Source organism: Equus caballus, chromosome 28 (assembly GCF_041296265.1).
Source record: "Equus caballus isolate H_3958 breed thoroughbred chromosome 28, TB-T2T, whole genome shotgun sequence".
Lineage (NCBI taxonomy): Eukaryota > Metazoa > Chordata > Mammalia > Perissodactyla > Equidae > Equus > Equus caballus.
In genome coordinates, this window is record NC_091711.1 from 23,722,934 (window position 1) to 23,735,173 (window position 12,240).

Consider the following 12,240-nt stretch of genomic DNA (forward strand, 5'->3'; position numbering starts at 1 on the left):
CTCAGAAGAGCTACCTTATTTGAAATAGAGTTATTGCAAGAAGTAGAAAAATTGGAAATTATCTGACTCATGATTCTTTGACTTTAATTTTCAAGCCACAAGTATACACTTGAGTTTATCATATGCCTCAGTTCATAACACACTAAGTACTTCACATGTCTCCAAGATTTAAGAGCACAGAGTCTGTTACCATGAAAAAGGAATCATTCTGTAAAAAAAAAAATTACACTGGAATAGTCCTATTTATCTAAAAAATAAAATTGATGTTAAAGTCATTATAGAAGCAGTTAAAAGCAATTTGGTCTCTGCAGAAAATGGAACAAGCGAAATTGTATGTGATGTCAAGAAATTATTCCTGACTGCAGGGGAGAAGGTAAGAGTAATGAAAATAATACGGAGAGAAGATGAAATATCAGAAGCAAGAGATAATAGCAGATCTCCCCTAAAGAAAGAGAAGCAAAGAAAGAGAGAGAATTGTCAAATAATACAGAAAATATTCCTTATTTGGGAAAAGTATTTTAAATAATTGAGACTTCACATCAGACCTCAGGCAAAACTGAACCCGCTTTGACATATTCTGGTTAAACATTTCTAGCTTCAAATATAAAGGATCAACTTTTTTAAAAGAAAGAATATAGAAATGAATTGAACAGTTCAAAAATATTATGCACCATCACAAAGAAGTTTAAAAGAATAAGTAGAGACCCACCAAAAAGCAAATATTCCAATTGGCCACTATTTCAACAATTACTGACTGAAAATCATGTAAAAAACATCTACAGACCTTCAGAAGAAAATAGTGCAGTGCAAGAATTACATATCTAGTTTTCATGTGTGATAGCAAAATAAAGACATTTCAGAGATGAAATTGCTCAGAATATGTACTGCCTAGAAAAGTTTCCTGTATAAATAACTCAGAGATGTTGAGCTGTATCTAGAAGCATTGAGATTAATCAATTTAAACATGGTTCCACTGGATTTTTGTAACCTAAAGCCCAAAGAGAAGCTCAAATAAAATCATACCTCTTTTCAAAAACTAGGAAAAAAAATTTTTTTAGGAATTTGCCAATTCAAAGACCTATACTGGCCATCAAGTCATGTAAACAAGTAAGCAAACCAGGATATTATCTGTCATGACAGACACACTTTTTTCAGTACACTTTCGTGAGCAGAAAAGTGTACATAGTGTAAGTGTACCAGAGAATGAATCTCCACGAGGACAACACAGCCAGGGGCCGGCACTCAGATCAGGAAACTAAACATACGAGCATCCCAGAAGCCACACCCTTGGTTAGTCATCACTGCCTCTCCAGAGATGAAAACCACCATCCTAACCTCTAACATAGCAGAGCAGCTCTGCCCATTCTTGTTCATGTAAATGGAATCATACGATCTGGCTACTTTCAGTGAACGTTATGATCAGGACTAGAGCAAGTCTTCCTTCGTTTTCATTGTTGAATATATCAATGTATTTGTCTGTTGATGATGGACATCCTATTGAAATGGGCATCAGGGCCCTTTCCAGGTTGGGGCCATTGTGGTAGTGCGGTTAAAAGAAATAAAACTCTCCAAGCACAACAATAAATAGGAACCAACATTGGCCTGATTCGGGGAGACTGTAGGGAGTGGCAGAGACTGTGGTGAACTGGACACGGCTTGTCCTACCTGAAGCAGGGAGCCTGTCCTCAGACCCACTCCTTTCATACATATATGGGAGTGTGGGAATACGAACATAGTGTTGCCATTTTGGCCAATTAAAAAAAACGCTGGGCCAGCCCAGTAGTGCAGCAGTTAAATTTGCACATTCCGCTTCTCGGCCCTGGGTCCGCCGGTTCGGATCCCAGATGCAGACATGGCACCGTTTGGCAAAAGCCATGCTGTGGTAGGCGTCCCACATATAATGTAGAGGAAGATGGGCATGGATGTTAGCTCAGGGCCAGTCTTCCTCAGCAAAAAGAGAAGGATTGGCAGTAGTTAGCTCAGGGCTGATCTTCCTCAAAAAACAAAAGCTTGCAATCCAAATTTTTCCATAAAATCCCCTAATTTTTAATGTTGGATTAATATTTTTTGAAAAAACTTTAGGGTCAATCAGAACTCCAGGCTTGAAGCCTCAGATCTGGATATTCACGATACAGAACCACTTGTGAGGCTTTAGACTTTGCGTGGCTCACATCTCACGTCACTTTCTCCCCAAACAAAACTTACCCTGATTGAGTAACCCAGGCAGGAGGCAAAAAAGATGAGGAGAGCTGCCTCTCTGTGGCACTGGGGACAACCTCGTGGGCCACACTGAGAGGTAAAGGGCCACCTTGGCCTTCCACATGGTTGACCCAGGGTCTTGAAGGAGAAGCTGACCCCGGGGATTGTCTTCCCTCCGGGGTGTCCCTTCCCATCCAAAATGCCTCCCTGTCCCCCTTCTCCTTGACAAATCAGGTGGAGGGTACACTACGCTTTTCCTGATAATCCTTTGTGACTTTTTTGTAGACTCTTAAATTTTCTTATTTAAGTTAGAAGCAGAGGTTGGAAATTTTTGCACTGGGATCAAATATCCCATTATCATATTCCCCCAGGAGAGAGAGTTGTACAATCATGCATGTGTGAGGGGACAAATAGAGAAAGCAAGACCTTCATTCCACAAACCAAAAGAGAAAATACTTTATCCACTTTCCTTTCTTCCTCAAGTGAAACAATTCCTTTCTAAACAGCCTTGGCAGGACCTCAGACTATTTTATGCTGGTTGCTTCCTGGCAAACTAGAGAAATGCCCTAGATAATGTGTTTTTGGCTTGATGGCAGTGACAGTGGTGACAGTGGTAAAGGGGGAGGTCAAGTCATTTTTCAAAGTTCTAAGTAAATGATATTCTAATAAGACCCGTCAGAGAGAATTAAAGACTAACACAAAAATGATCACAGGCCGAGATCTATAAAGCAGACCTTTCTTTTCCTAAGGCAGCAGTCCCCAAATTTTAGCAAGTGTAAGAATCTCTTTGGAGAGCTTGTTAAAACACAGACTTCCAGCCCCAGCCCTAGAGTTTCTGACCCAGGAGGTGGAAAGGGTGCAAGAATTTGCCTTTCAAACACGTTCCCAAGTGACGCTGATGCTGCTGGTCCAAGGCCCCCACCTTCAGAACCACTGACCGAAAGAAACCTTTACAACAAGTATCTGTAATGACTCTAAGCAATGAAAACGTCAGTAAATCAGACTTCATTAGAATTCACTTGAATTTGTTTTTCTAAAGAGTCTATGGAAATATTTTTTTACCTCTCCGTCCATTCTTGGGAATGTATGCAATGTCTGCACCTAGACACCAAATAAAGTTTCTTTAGGGCCCTGCTGTCATGAGCACGCCGGCAGATACAAGTGCCTTTCCATTTGCCTTTTAATTATTTGAAAATGAATGCTCACAAGTTTGTTCCCAAGTACAATGATCATCCCTTTCTTATTCAATGCTTATCAAAACGTTCTACTCATTAAATAGATCTACACAAACTGGTTTAAGATGTGAACCAAATAAGGTCGGAAGGAATGATTCTCCCTTTAGAGAAAATAAACAGAACAGAAACTTAGAACTGCCTTGCTGAGATATCGAGGAGGAGGACGGAACACCTGAAGGGGAAAGAGAAAGCCACATTTGCATCATTTTTGTGTTGGCTCAGCCGTTGTTCAGTAGAAACAAATCACCTGATATGTTTTTAGGCGGTCTTAGATTCTGAGCTGGCTTCCCTTTAGGCTTTTTCATAAACAAATAACTAGAAAAGTCTCTAAGGAGGGAGAGGCCAGTTCCTCTTTCAGCTTGCATCAGGTTTGCCTGCACTCGGCCAGGGAGGGTCCATTGTTACAGATGTGGAACCTGCTCCTCCGAGCCCTCGCCTGGCAGTCTGCTCTGTGGTGCTGCTGACTCCCTTGTCAGGACCCACCTGGACAATGTCACCTTCAGAGGCAGACCACCCCACAGGTACTAGAGGCGACATTCAGCTGCTCTCTGGGTTTCCCTCTTGTATTCTGTTTGTTCAGATCCTGTTGCGACCAGCTTCTTCTGGTCCTGGCTTGCTGGTTTCTCCAGATCTAAGTAGAATGGGTAAATTATTAATCTATGTGGTTTAATTTCTAGTACACTGAGATTGCTTCCCCAACATGGCGGGGGAGGGGTGGCGGGGATGTTTGCTGGATTCTTAAAGCTTGGGAGGTCAAGCCAAAGCATGATGAATGTTCTTTATAATGATCATTTATTGATTTAGTCTTTTAGAGAACGTAAAGGAAAAGAGTTAGCCTGAACTCTTCTGTTAACTTTTGACTCTTTACCGGATCTGCGCGGGTAATCCTTTAGGGAGGCCCCCCAGGAGCCTCAGCCACCATCTCATTTAATCCCTGCTATGAGCCAGTAATGGAGACACTTTCATAAATGCAGCCTGGAGGCTGACAGGGGAGGTATGGCCTGTCCTAGGTCGCAGGCTAGCTGGCGGTGAGGTGGCGAGAGAAACCAGGTCATTTACTCTGGAGCCCTCTCTGCAAACCGCCTCCCACAGCCGGGCAGTATTGAAAGTCTCTCCATTTCTGCAGTGAGTCACCTCAGCAGTTCCTATTCTCTTCGTTCCAATAGTTAAGACACCGGCCAATAAATAATACTTACGGGCCCTTAAGTCCTATGGGATGTCATAACCTCTTACCGGCCACCACACCCCTGTGTCAGGATGACAGGAAAGGAAATCCAGTCCTAACGCTCCAAGGAGGAGAAGGAAGGCACAAGGACAGAGAGGAAGCCCAAGGACTGAGAATTCTGATAGAACTATTATGTGAGTGCCTGTGTAAACACACTGAATTCCTGTAACGGCTGTGCCTGTGTAGATCTCGGACAACGCTATAAAGAGAAAATAATAGAACCCCCTGGGTGTGTACATGTGTGAAAGCACCTGTAACTCCAGTTCTCAGCTCGGCACTTGTTTGTCGGGAGAATGAGGAACTGGCCCCTCCCATTCGGGACGTGGAAAGAGACCTAATACATCATGCATGGTCAGGACGGGCCTTTTCAGTCTCCTCCAGCCACGCTGGTATAGCCTTTGAAGCAGCAGCCAGAAATTACCAACCTAAAAACAAAACCAGTTCCCCCCCACCTTAACTGAAATGTAAGTTTCCTGGCTGGTATTGCCCCCGCCTCAGCACGCGTTTTTGTTCTACATGAAGCTCTGTAACACTTGAGTCCTCAGCTCGAGGTACGAAGGCAAACCCAGCATTAAGAACTGCAGGTTTCTTTTGTAGATAAGAGTTGAATTGACTTCAGTTGGTATCTGAGTAGCTCTCCTACGACTCTCCAGTCTAAAATCCATTACCTGTTAGTTTCATTTGGCCTTAAACCGGAGGAGAGCCGAAGAGTAAACATAGGAGAACATGGAGCCCCCAAAATCAATGTCACAGCATTGTCATGACAATGTCACAACATTGGGTTCCTCCCTTTGACTGATAAGAATAGATCTAAGAGCCTATTAATTCTCTTGCCCCAGGGTTGTTGGACTCTGTGCCTGGAACAGATTAGGATAAATAAATCAAAGGGGAGAGAGTGTCTGCGTAGGCAAGTACACAAACTGCAATGAGAAGGAGTGAATAAAATTAGGGAGTACATCAGTGTGGGCCACTTAGTGTGGGGTAACCATATGCTATAAAAACCTGTAACAATTAATGTATTCTCCAGAGAATGGCAGTAAACACAGTAATAGTCATTGTATTTCAGCTAGTACTATGATTGATACTCAACATAAGGAGGCCAGGTCATCAGGAAAAGATTTATTGGAGTTCAGAGTTCTCTGTTATAAAGTTGAGGAAGTAAATAATACACTGTAGGAAAAGTTCTACTAAAAAGTGCTTTCAGTGGAATTAACCTTGCATAGCACTAAAAAAGGAAATTATTAGACGTCCTTAAAATTTGTCTACCCAAATGCATTCATTCCCTAAGGGTTCTAGATTGCTGAGTTTTGCTTTAGACTTATTGACTTGCTAGAATTATTCTTGGAGATCTCAGAATATATGGTCAACTACTGGTGTTCCATCCACAAACAAGCCATGCACCATCTGAAACCACCTTCCCACATTGCCCATGGCAAGAGGAGGTGGTTATGTTACCCTCTGCCCGGTCCCATATCAGGTCTGTAAATAATCCAGAGTTGACTACAGTTGACAGGACGGATAAGGATCGACGCTTTCCCATATACAACTAATTTCCTCACGTGGGAAACTACAAAATAATGGACTGCAATAAGTCATTTCCATGTCACCATGGATCGAGCTGTCAAATGGTAGAATCAGCTTGGCTTGAGCTAGAAGAGCTTACCTAGGAGATAATTCTGTGTTAGTGAATTCTAGAAAATACCTCTAGTCATGAGAAGTAGGGCATCTGGGTGGCATCTAGGTTTTTCTTTTCAAACTTGCAAGTTACTTTTCCAAGACATGGGGATGGATAAAATCTACAATGTCTTCTGCTAAATACTTTACACCAATATCTTTGAAACCATGTGACATTCTATAATTTAAACCTTGGGGCCAGGGGTCTTGTTTACCTTGTTCTTATGTAATCACATTACTGGAATACATACACTAAAGTACTAAAATAAATAAATGCAGATGTAAGGCAAATTTCATGTGTATTGATTCTCTTAAAACGGAATAATCAAAAGGTGATGAGCTTTGTGGCTTCCAAGAAGTCTCTGAGGTCACCAAGATTTTTGTAAGCTTTTTTTTTGTGAACCTAGAAGGAATATTAAGTAAACAGTAAACAAATTTCACCATACAAATCACATAGATGGAATGGCTGGAATCACTCGTGTTAATTACCTTCAGAATGTAAAGGATGTTAACGTTAACTGGGAGCCACCTCCTCAGACAAATCAGAAGTTTTCAGACACCTTTTCTTCTCACCTCAGTCTCCTTCATTTGCAACAGATTCCACACTCTGCTCTTCCTCACTGAAGATGCAACGAACTGCTTCCAATTATCCTCTGGAAAAGGACGAAAACATGCCAGAGGAAGAGTCACACTTGAATGCAGAAACTGAACAACCCCAGTGTGGTCCAGAGAACAGCAAGTCCGACAGTGTCCCCTGGAAGCTTCTAGCGACAGCACCTCTTAGCTGCATGGGGAAGACAGAGTCATCCTGCCGAGAGCTGCAGCCCAGGGGCTTTGGGGCCTCTGCTCAGCCCCTGCTGAAGAGCCTGTCAAAGAAGCACTGTGAGAACCAGGGGAATCTTCTCCACTTTGACCGGCAAGCCCCAGGCCGCATTTCTACCTCTCCCACTTTGAGGAGATTAAGGGGCAGTGGCTATGGGACTTCACGTTTGCTGCCTCAGCAAGAGACCGTGGAAGTGCCCACCTGGGGAAGTTGGAAGGAGCTTGCAGGCTCCCCGTGTTACCTTTCCAAGAGTCTACCTGGAAGCCCGAAGGATTCTTCACACTCTCTATCGCCCCTGAGACTCCACTCAGGGTCACCCACAGACCCTGAAAGGGCCCTCAGTGCAGCTGACCCATTGGACCCCCAAATGCAGCCCACTGATGAGGATGCCCTTCCTGTGCTTCCACTCGTCGAGGAGGGGTCGCTTCCTCAGGCCTCTCTTCCAAGGAGAGGAGGCCACTCACCACCCAGCCCCGCCCCACAGGCTCCTAGTCCTCAGGTAACACAGCTCTAAGCTTCCTGCCTCTCACTCAGTGGACCAAAAAGCAAAACAGATCTCTGGGTCACCACATTACCCCAAAGGCCTGGGAGTGCTGTGATGGGAGACAGCACAGGAAGTCACTGCTGAGGGGACACACACTCTTTAGGACACATTAGCTCTCAAGTAAAGGGGGTACACCAGTTTGGGGAAGAAAGAGAATGGAGGCTCACTTTCATCTTCGATATCCTTGAAGGCATTTTAAGGGGGGACCCACCAATGTCAGGCTGCAGATGGTCCATCAGACATCAGATGGTAATGGTGGTGGCCGTTTTGCAAATACACACGATTAGAAGACAACCTGGCATGGGTGGTTTAAAAGAGGAGAAAGAGAGAATTATTCAAATTTCTAGTCTTCTCCCCTTCCCCCTCCAAAAGAAAAACCCAAAACATTTTAGCCAGGAAAGTTAATTGCCTCTCCTTTCAAGAGAGGAATTTGGAATTTTGGGTGGGTTTGAGCAAAACTAAAAGATATATTTTTTTCATTTATTTCAGGGAGAAGAACTGCCTCGATCCAGGTGTGTATGTCTTTATTTTCTCCAGGGCTATGAAGTCTGTTGACTGTTTACTCTTACATCTTTATTTCTGTCCTGACATAGCCAAGCTGATGGTGTGTTAGTCAGGCACTTTGTTTTACAGCCCCGAAGACACTCTTGACATTTGTGGGTGAAATAATCTTAATTTCAAGAGTCTCCTTAAGAGCACAGCATGTTGCTGTGGCTTTTGGGGGCAGGGTAGGACAGCCACGTGTGGTCATGGTTTTCATTTTGAATTGTCAGTGATTTGGCCTGTGGCTTAATTAACATCCACTTAGCAACAGGTTTTGTCAGGTAGAGAAAATGGAAAAGCCAGAAACATGCAACAGCTTTTCAAAGAGAAATGCAGAGGACAAGAACGAAAGGAATAAGATGTGCGTTTAGGTCTGGGATGACCTTTAAAATGCCTATTGTGACAGACTGTGCCTTTATCTAGAATACAGGTGGATTGTGTCGCTTCAGAAACCAGCTCTGAACTTTCAGCATGGTCCCCAGGTTGTGGCAATGGATCTGCCACCCCTCTCAGGGATGAAGAGCTTCTGTGGCAGCAAGGGAAAGATCCATGCCCAATTTCACCCACCCAATTTATGGGATTGGTGGGAAAACCTTCGTTTCATTTGGAAAGTCACAGAGGAATCCTCAGGGAATTAGCCATCATTTTATTACTGGACCTCAATCCCCAAGCAAGAGTTTACTGTTCATAGCAGGAAGGGATGAGATCCATCTACACAGTCTTTGTTGACTTTAACCCTAGTTGTCTTAAATGTATGAACAAAGATAGAGGATATTTACAAAATCACAGGAAAATGGAAACTATTTTGTTAGTGTATCAGTTAGCTATTGCTACGTGACAAACCACCCTATACCTCAGTGGCTTAAAGCAACAACTCATTATTGTTTCTTATAAATCTACGTGTCCACTGAGGGGCAGTTGATCTAGGCCAGGCTCAGCTCCACCCCACATACCCCTCATCCTTTTCATGGGACCAAAGTCATGTTCTTCTTATGGTGGAGGGAGAGGTTCCAGAGGACAGGTGGAAGCACGCAGGCCTATTGCAGCCTGGTCTCTGTATCTTGCCTGATTCTATTGGCCAAAGCAAGTCACATGGCTAAACTCAGGGGCAGGAAATTATATGTCACCAACAGTGAGAGAACACTGAAGATATATGGCAAAGGGTGGGCATACAAGGGTTGGTGAAATATGAGGCTACTAATGCAAATCCTCCACAGTTGCAAAGCAGAATAAAGCTCTACAATGATACCTAGTTCAAATGTTGTCAGAGACAGTGAAAAAGAGAGTAGTGTCAGAGAAAGATGATGATGTTGATTAGCCATGCAGAGTTTAATAGGATGTGTAAGGATTTTGTTCCTTACCCTATGAGCAGTGTGAAACCATTGAATGGACTGATATGATCAGATGGATAAAAGGTAGACATGAGATTTAGATGAGGATGGACTCCAGCAGAACAATTAGAATGTTCTGGTAGGAGAACTTGGTAGGTTAGGCTCTGATGAAGGCAATGGAGTTAGAAAGAAGCATCTCAGTTCAAAAGATATTAGGAGAAACAATCCCTTAGACTTTGTGAATGGTAGACCCTAAGGGGTGATGGAAAGGAAGTTGTCGAGAATGACCTCCCAGCTTCTGGTTTGCACCACTGGGTGACTAATGGTCCCATTCACTGAGCTGAAGTAACCTTAGGGGGAGAGGGGGCATACAGGTGGATAGGGTGTAGATCTTGACTTCAAGTTTGGATATGTTGAGTTTGAAGACCTATGGAACATCTGAGTGGAGACTTTGATTGGATACTTGATTAGAGAAGACATCAGAGATGGAGACGGAGATCCGTAAGTCTTTAATCAAGGAATGCTCCCAGAGCAGGTGAAGTCTGTGTCCACCTTGATTTTAAGATCCAGTTAGCAGACATAAAGGCCAAGTGACGGGACACATCAAGAAATTTGCAAAAGATGACATGCAGGTAGTTTTTATTGACATGCAGAATCGTTGTGAGGCGATAACAGAAATAGTCTTGGTAAATTCAAAGGAACAACTTTGTCAAAGGACTTGAGGCCTTAAAAAGCTCTGTGGGCTTCCCTGGTGAATTCTACCAAACATTCAAAGAAGTCTTAATACCTATCTTTCTCACACTCTTCCAAAAAATTGAAGAGGAGGGGAAGATTCCCAACTCATCCTATGAGGCCTACATTACCCTGATACCAAAACCAGACAAGGACAACACAGAAAAAGAAAACTACAGGCCAGTATTACTAATGAGCATCAATGCAAAAATCCTCAAAAAAATACTAGCTAATTGAATACAACAATACATTAAAAAGATCATACACCATGATCAACTGGGATTTATTCCAGGGACACAAGGATGGTTCAACATCCACAAATCCATCAACGCAAAACACCACATTAACAAAATGAAGAATAAAAATCACATGATCATCTCAATAGATGCAGAGAAAGCATTTGATACAGCATCCATTTATGATGAAAACTCTGAATAAAACGGATATAGAAGGAAAGCACCTCAACATAATAAAGACCATATATGACAAACCCACAGCTAATATCATTCTCACTGGAGAAAAATTGAAAGCTATCCCTCTAAGAACAGGAACCAGACAAGGATGCCCACTGTCATCACTCTTATTTAACATAGTATTGGAAGTCCTAGCCAGAGCAATCAGGCAAGGAAAAGAAATAAAATGGATCCAAATTGCAAAAGAAGAAGTGAAACTGTCACTATTTGTAGATGACATGATTTTATTTACAGAAAACCCTAAAGAATCCACTAAAAACCTTTCAGAAATAACAAACGAATATGGTCAAGTTGCAGGATTCAAAATCTACATACAAAAATCAGTTGTGTTTCTATACACTAAAATGAAGTAGCAGAAAGAGAAATTAAGAATACAATCCCATTTACAATTGCAACAAAAAGAATAAAATACCTAGGAATAAACTTACCCAAAGAGGTGAAAGATCTCTACACTGAAAACTATAAAATGTTGAAAGAAGTTGAAGATACAAAGAAATAGAAAGATATTCCGTGCTCTTGGATTGGAAGAATTAACATAGTTAAAATGTCCATACCTCCTTAAGCAATCTATAGATTCAATGCAATCCCTATCAAAGTTCCAAGGACAACTTTCAAAGGAATAGAACAAAGAATCCTAAAAGTTATGTGGAACAACAAAAGACCCCAAATAGACACAGGAATCCTGAGAAAAATGTGTCTATTTTTGTGCCAGTACCATGCTGTTTTGGTTACTATGGCTTTGTAGTATATTTTTAAATCAGAGAGTGATACCTCCAGCTTTGTTCTTTGTGACAACATGGATGGACCTTGAGGGCATTATGCTAAGAGAAATAAGTCAGAGGGAGAAAGTCAAATACCATATGATCTCACTCATAAGTAGAAGATAAAAACAATGACAAACAAACATAGAGACAGAGATTGGATTGGTAGTTACCAGAGGGGAAGAGGGGAGGCAGGAGGGCAAAAGGGGTGATTCGGCACATGTGTGTGGTGATGGATTTTAATTAGTCTTTGAGTGGCGGACATGATGTAATCTCCCCAGAAATTGAAATTTAATGATCTACACCTGAAATTTATATCATGTTATAAACCAATGTTACCTCAATTAAAAAAAAAAAGGAAGGAATTTTTTTATCAGCTGTGGACCACTCAATCTACACTTCTTTATACGAAAAGTTCACCTTCAGCATGAATCTTTGGTGAACAGCTAACCTAACCGTCTACAGCACAAAGCCCTTCTGTCTGCCTTCTTTTGCCCCCTCCCTCCCTTCTTCAGGTCCCTGCAGTCTTGTCCACAGCAGCCCTGGTTCAAAGGGCTGCTTCTTTCAGGTGGCTACTTCCAGGCTGTGGAGTCACATGCTGTCAGGAAAAGGGCTTTACAAGTGACCCTGCTGTCCATTCAGGAGCTAGGGGGCCTCACCTCAAAAACTTATTTAAACTTTACTTATTTAAAACTTACTT

At 42.3% G+C, this 12,240-nt stretch overlaps 1 protein-coding gene across 3 annotated transcripts in view; it reads left to right on the top strand.

The window, feature by feature from the left end:
* Positions 1 to 3,823: 3,823 nt before the first annotated feature.
* Positions 3,824 to 12,240, top strand: part of PLEKHG7 (pleckstrin homology and RhoGEF domain containing G7) — a 56,210-nt gene continuing 47,793 nt past the window's right edge. For all 3 annotated transcript variants that reach the window (XM_023631154.2, XM_023631155.2, XM_023631157.2), the window contains exons 1-3: positions 3,824 to 3,955; positions 6,931 to 7,655; positions 8,190 to 8,212. In XM_023631154.2, the coding sequence (XP_023486922.1) occupies positions 3,925 to 3,955; positions 6,931 to 7,655; positions 8,190 to 8,212 (779 nt within the window). In that variant the 5' untranslated portion in view covers positions 3,824 to 3,924. The remainder of the gene's footprint in view (positions 3,956 to 6,930; positions 7,656 to 8,189; positions 8,213 to 12,240) is intronic.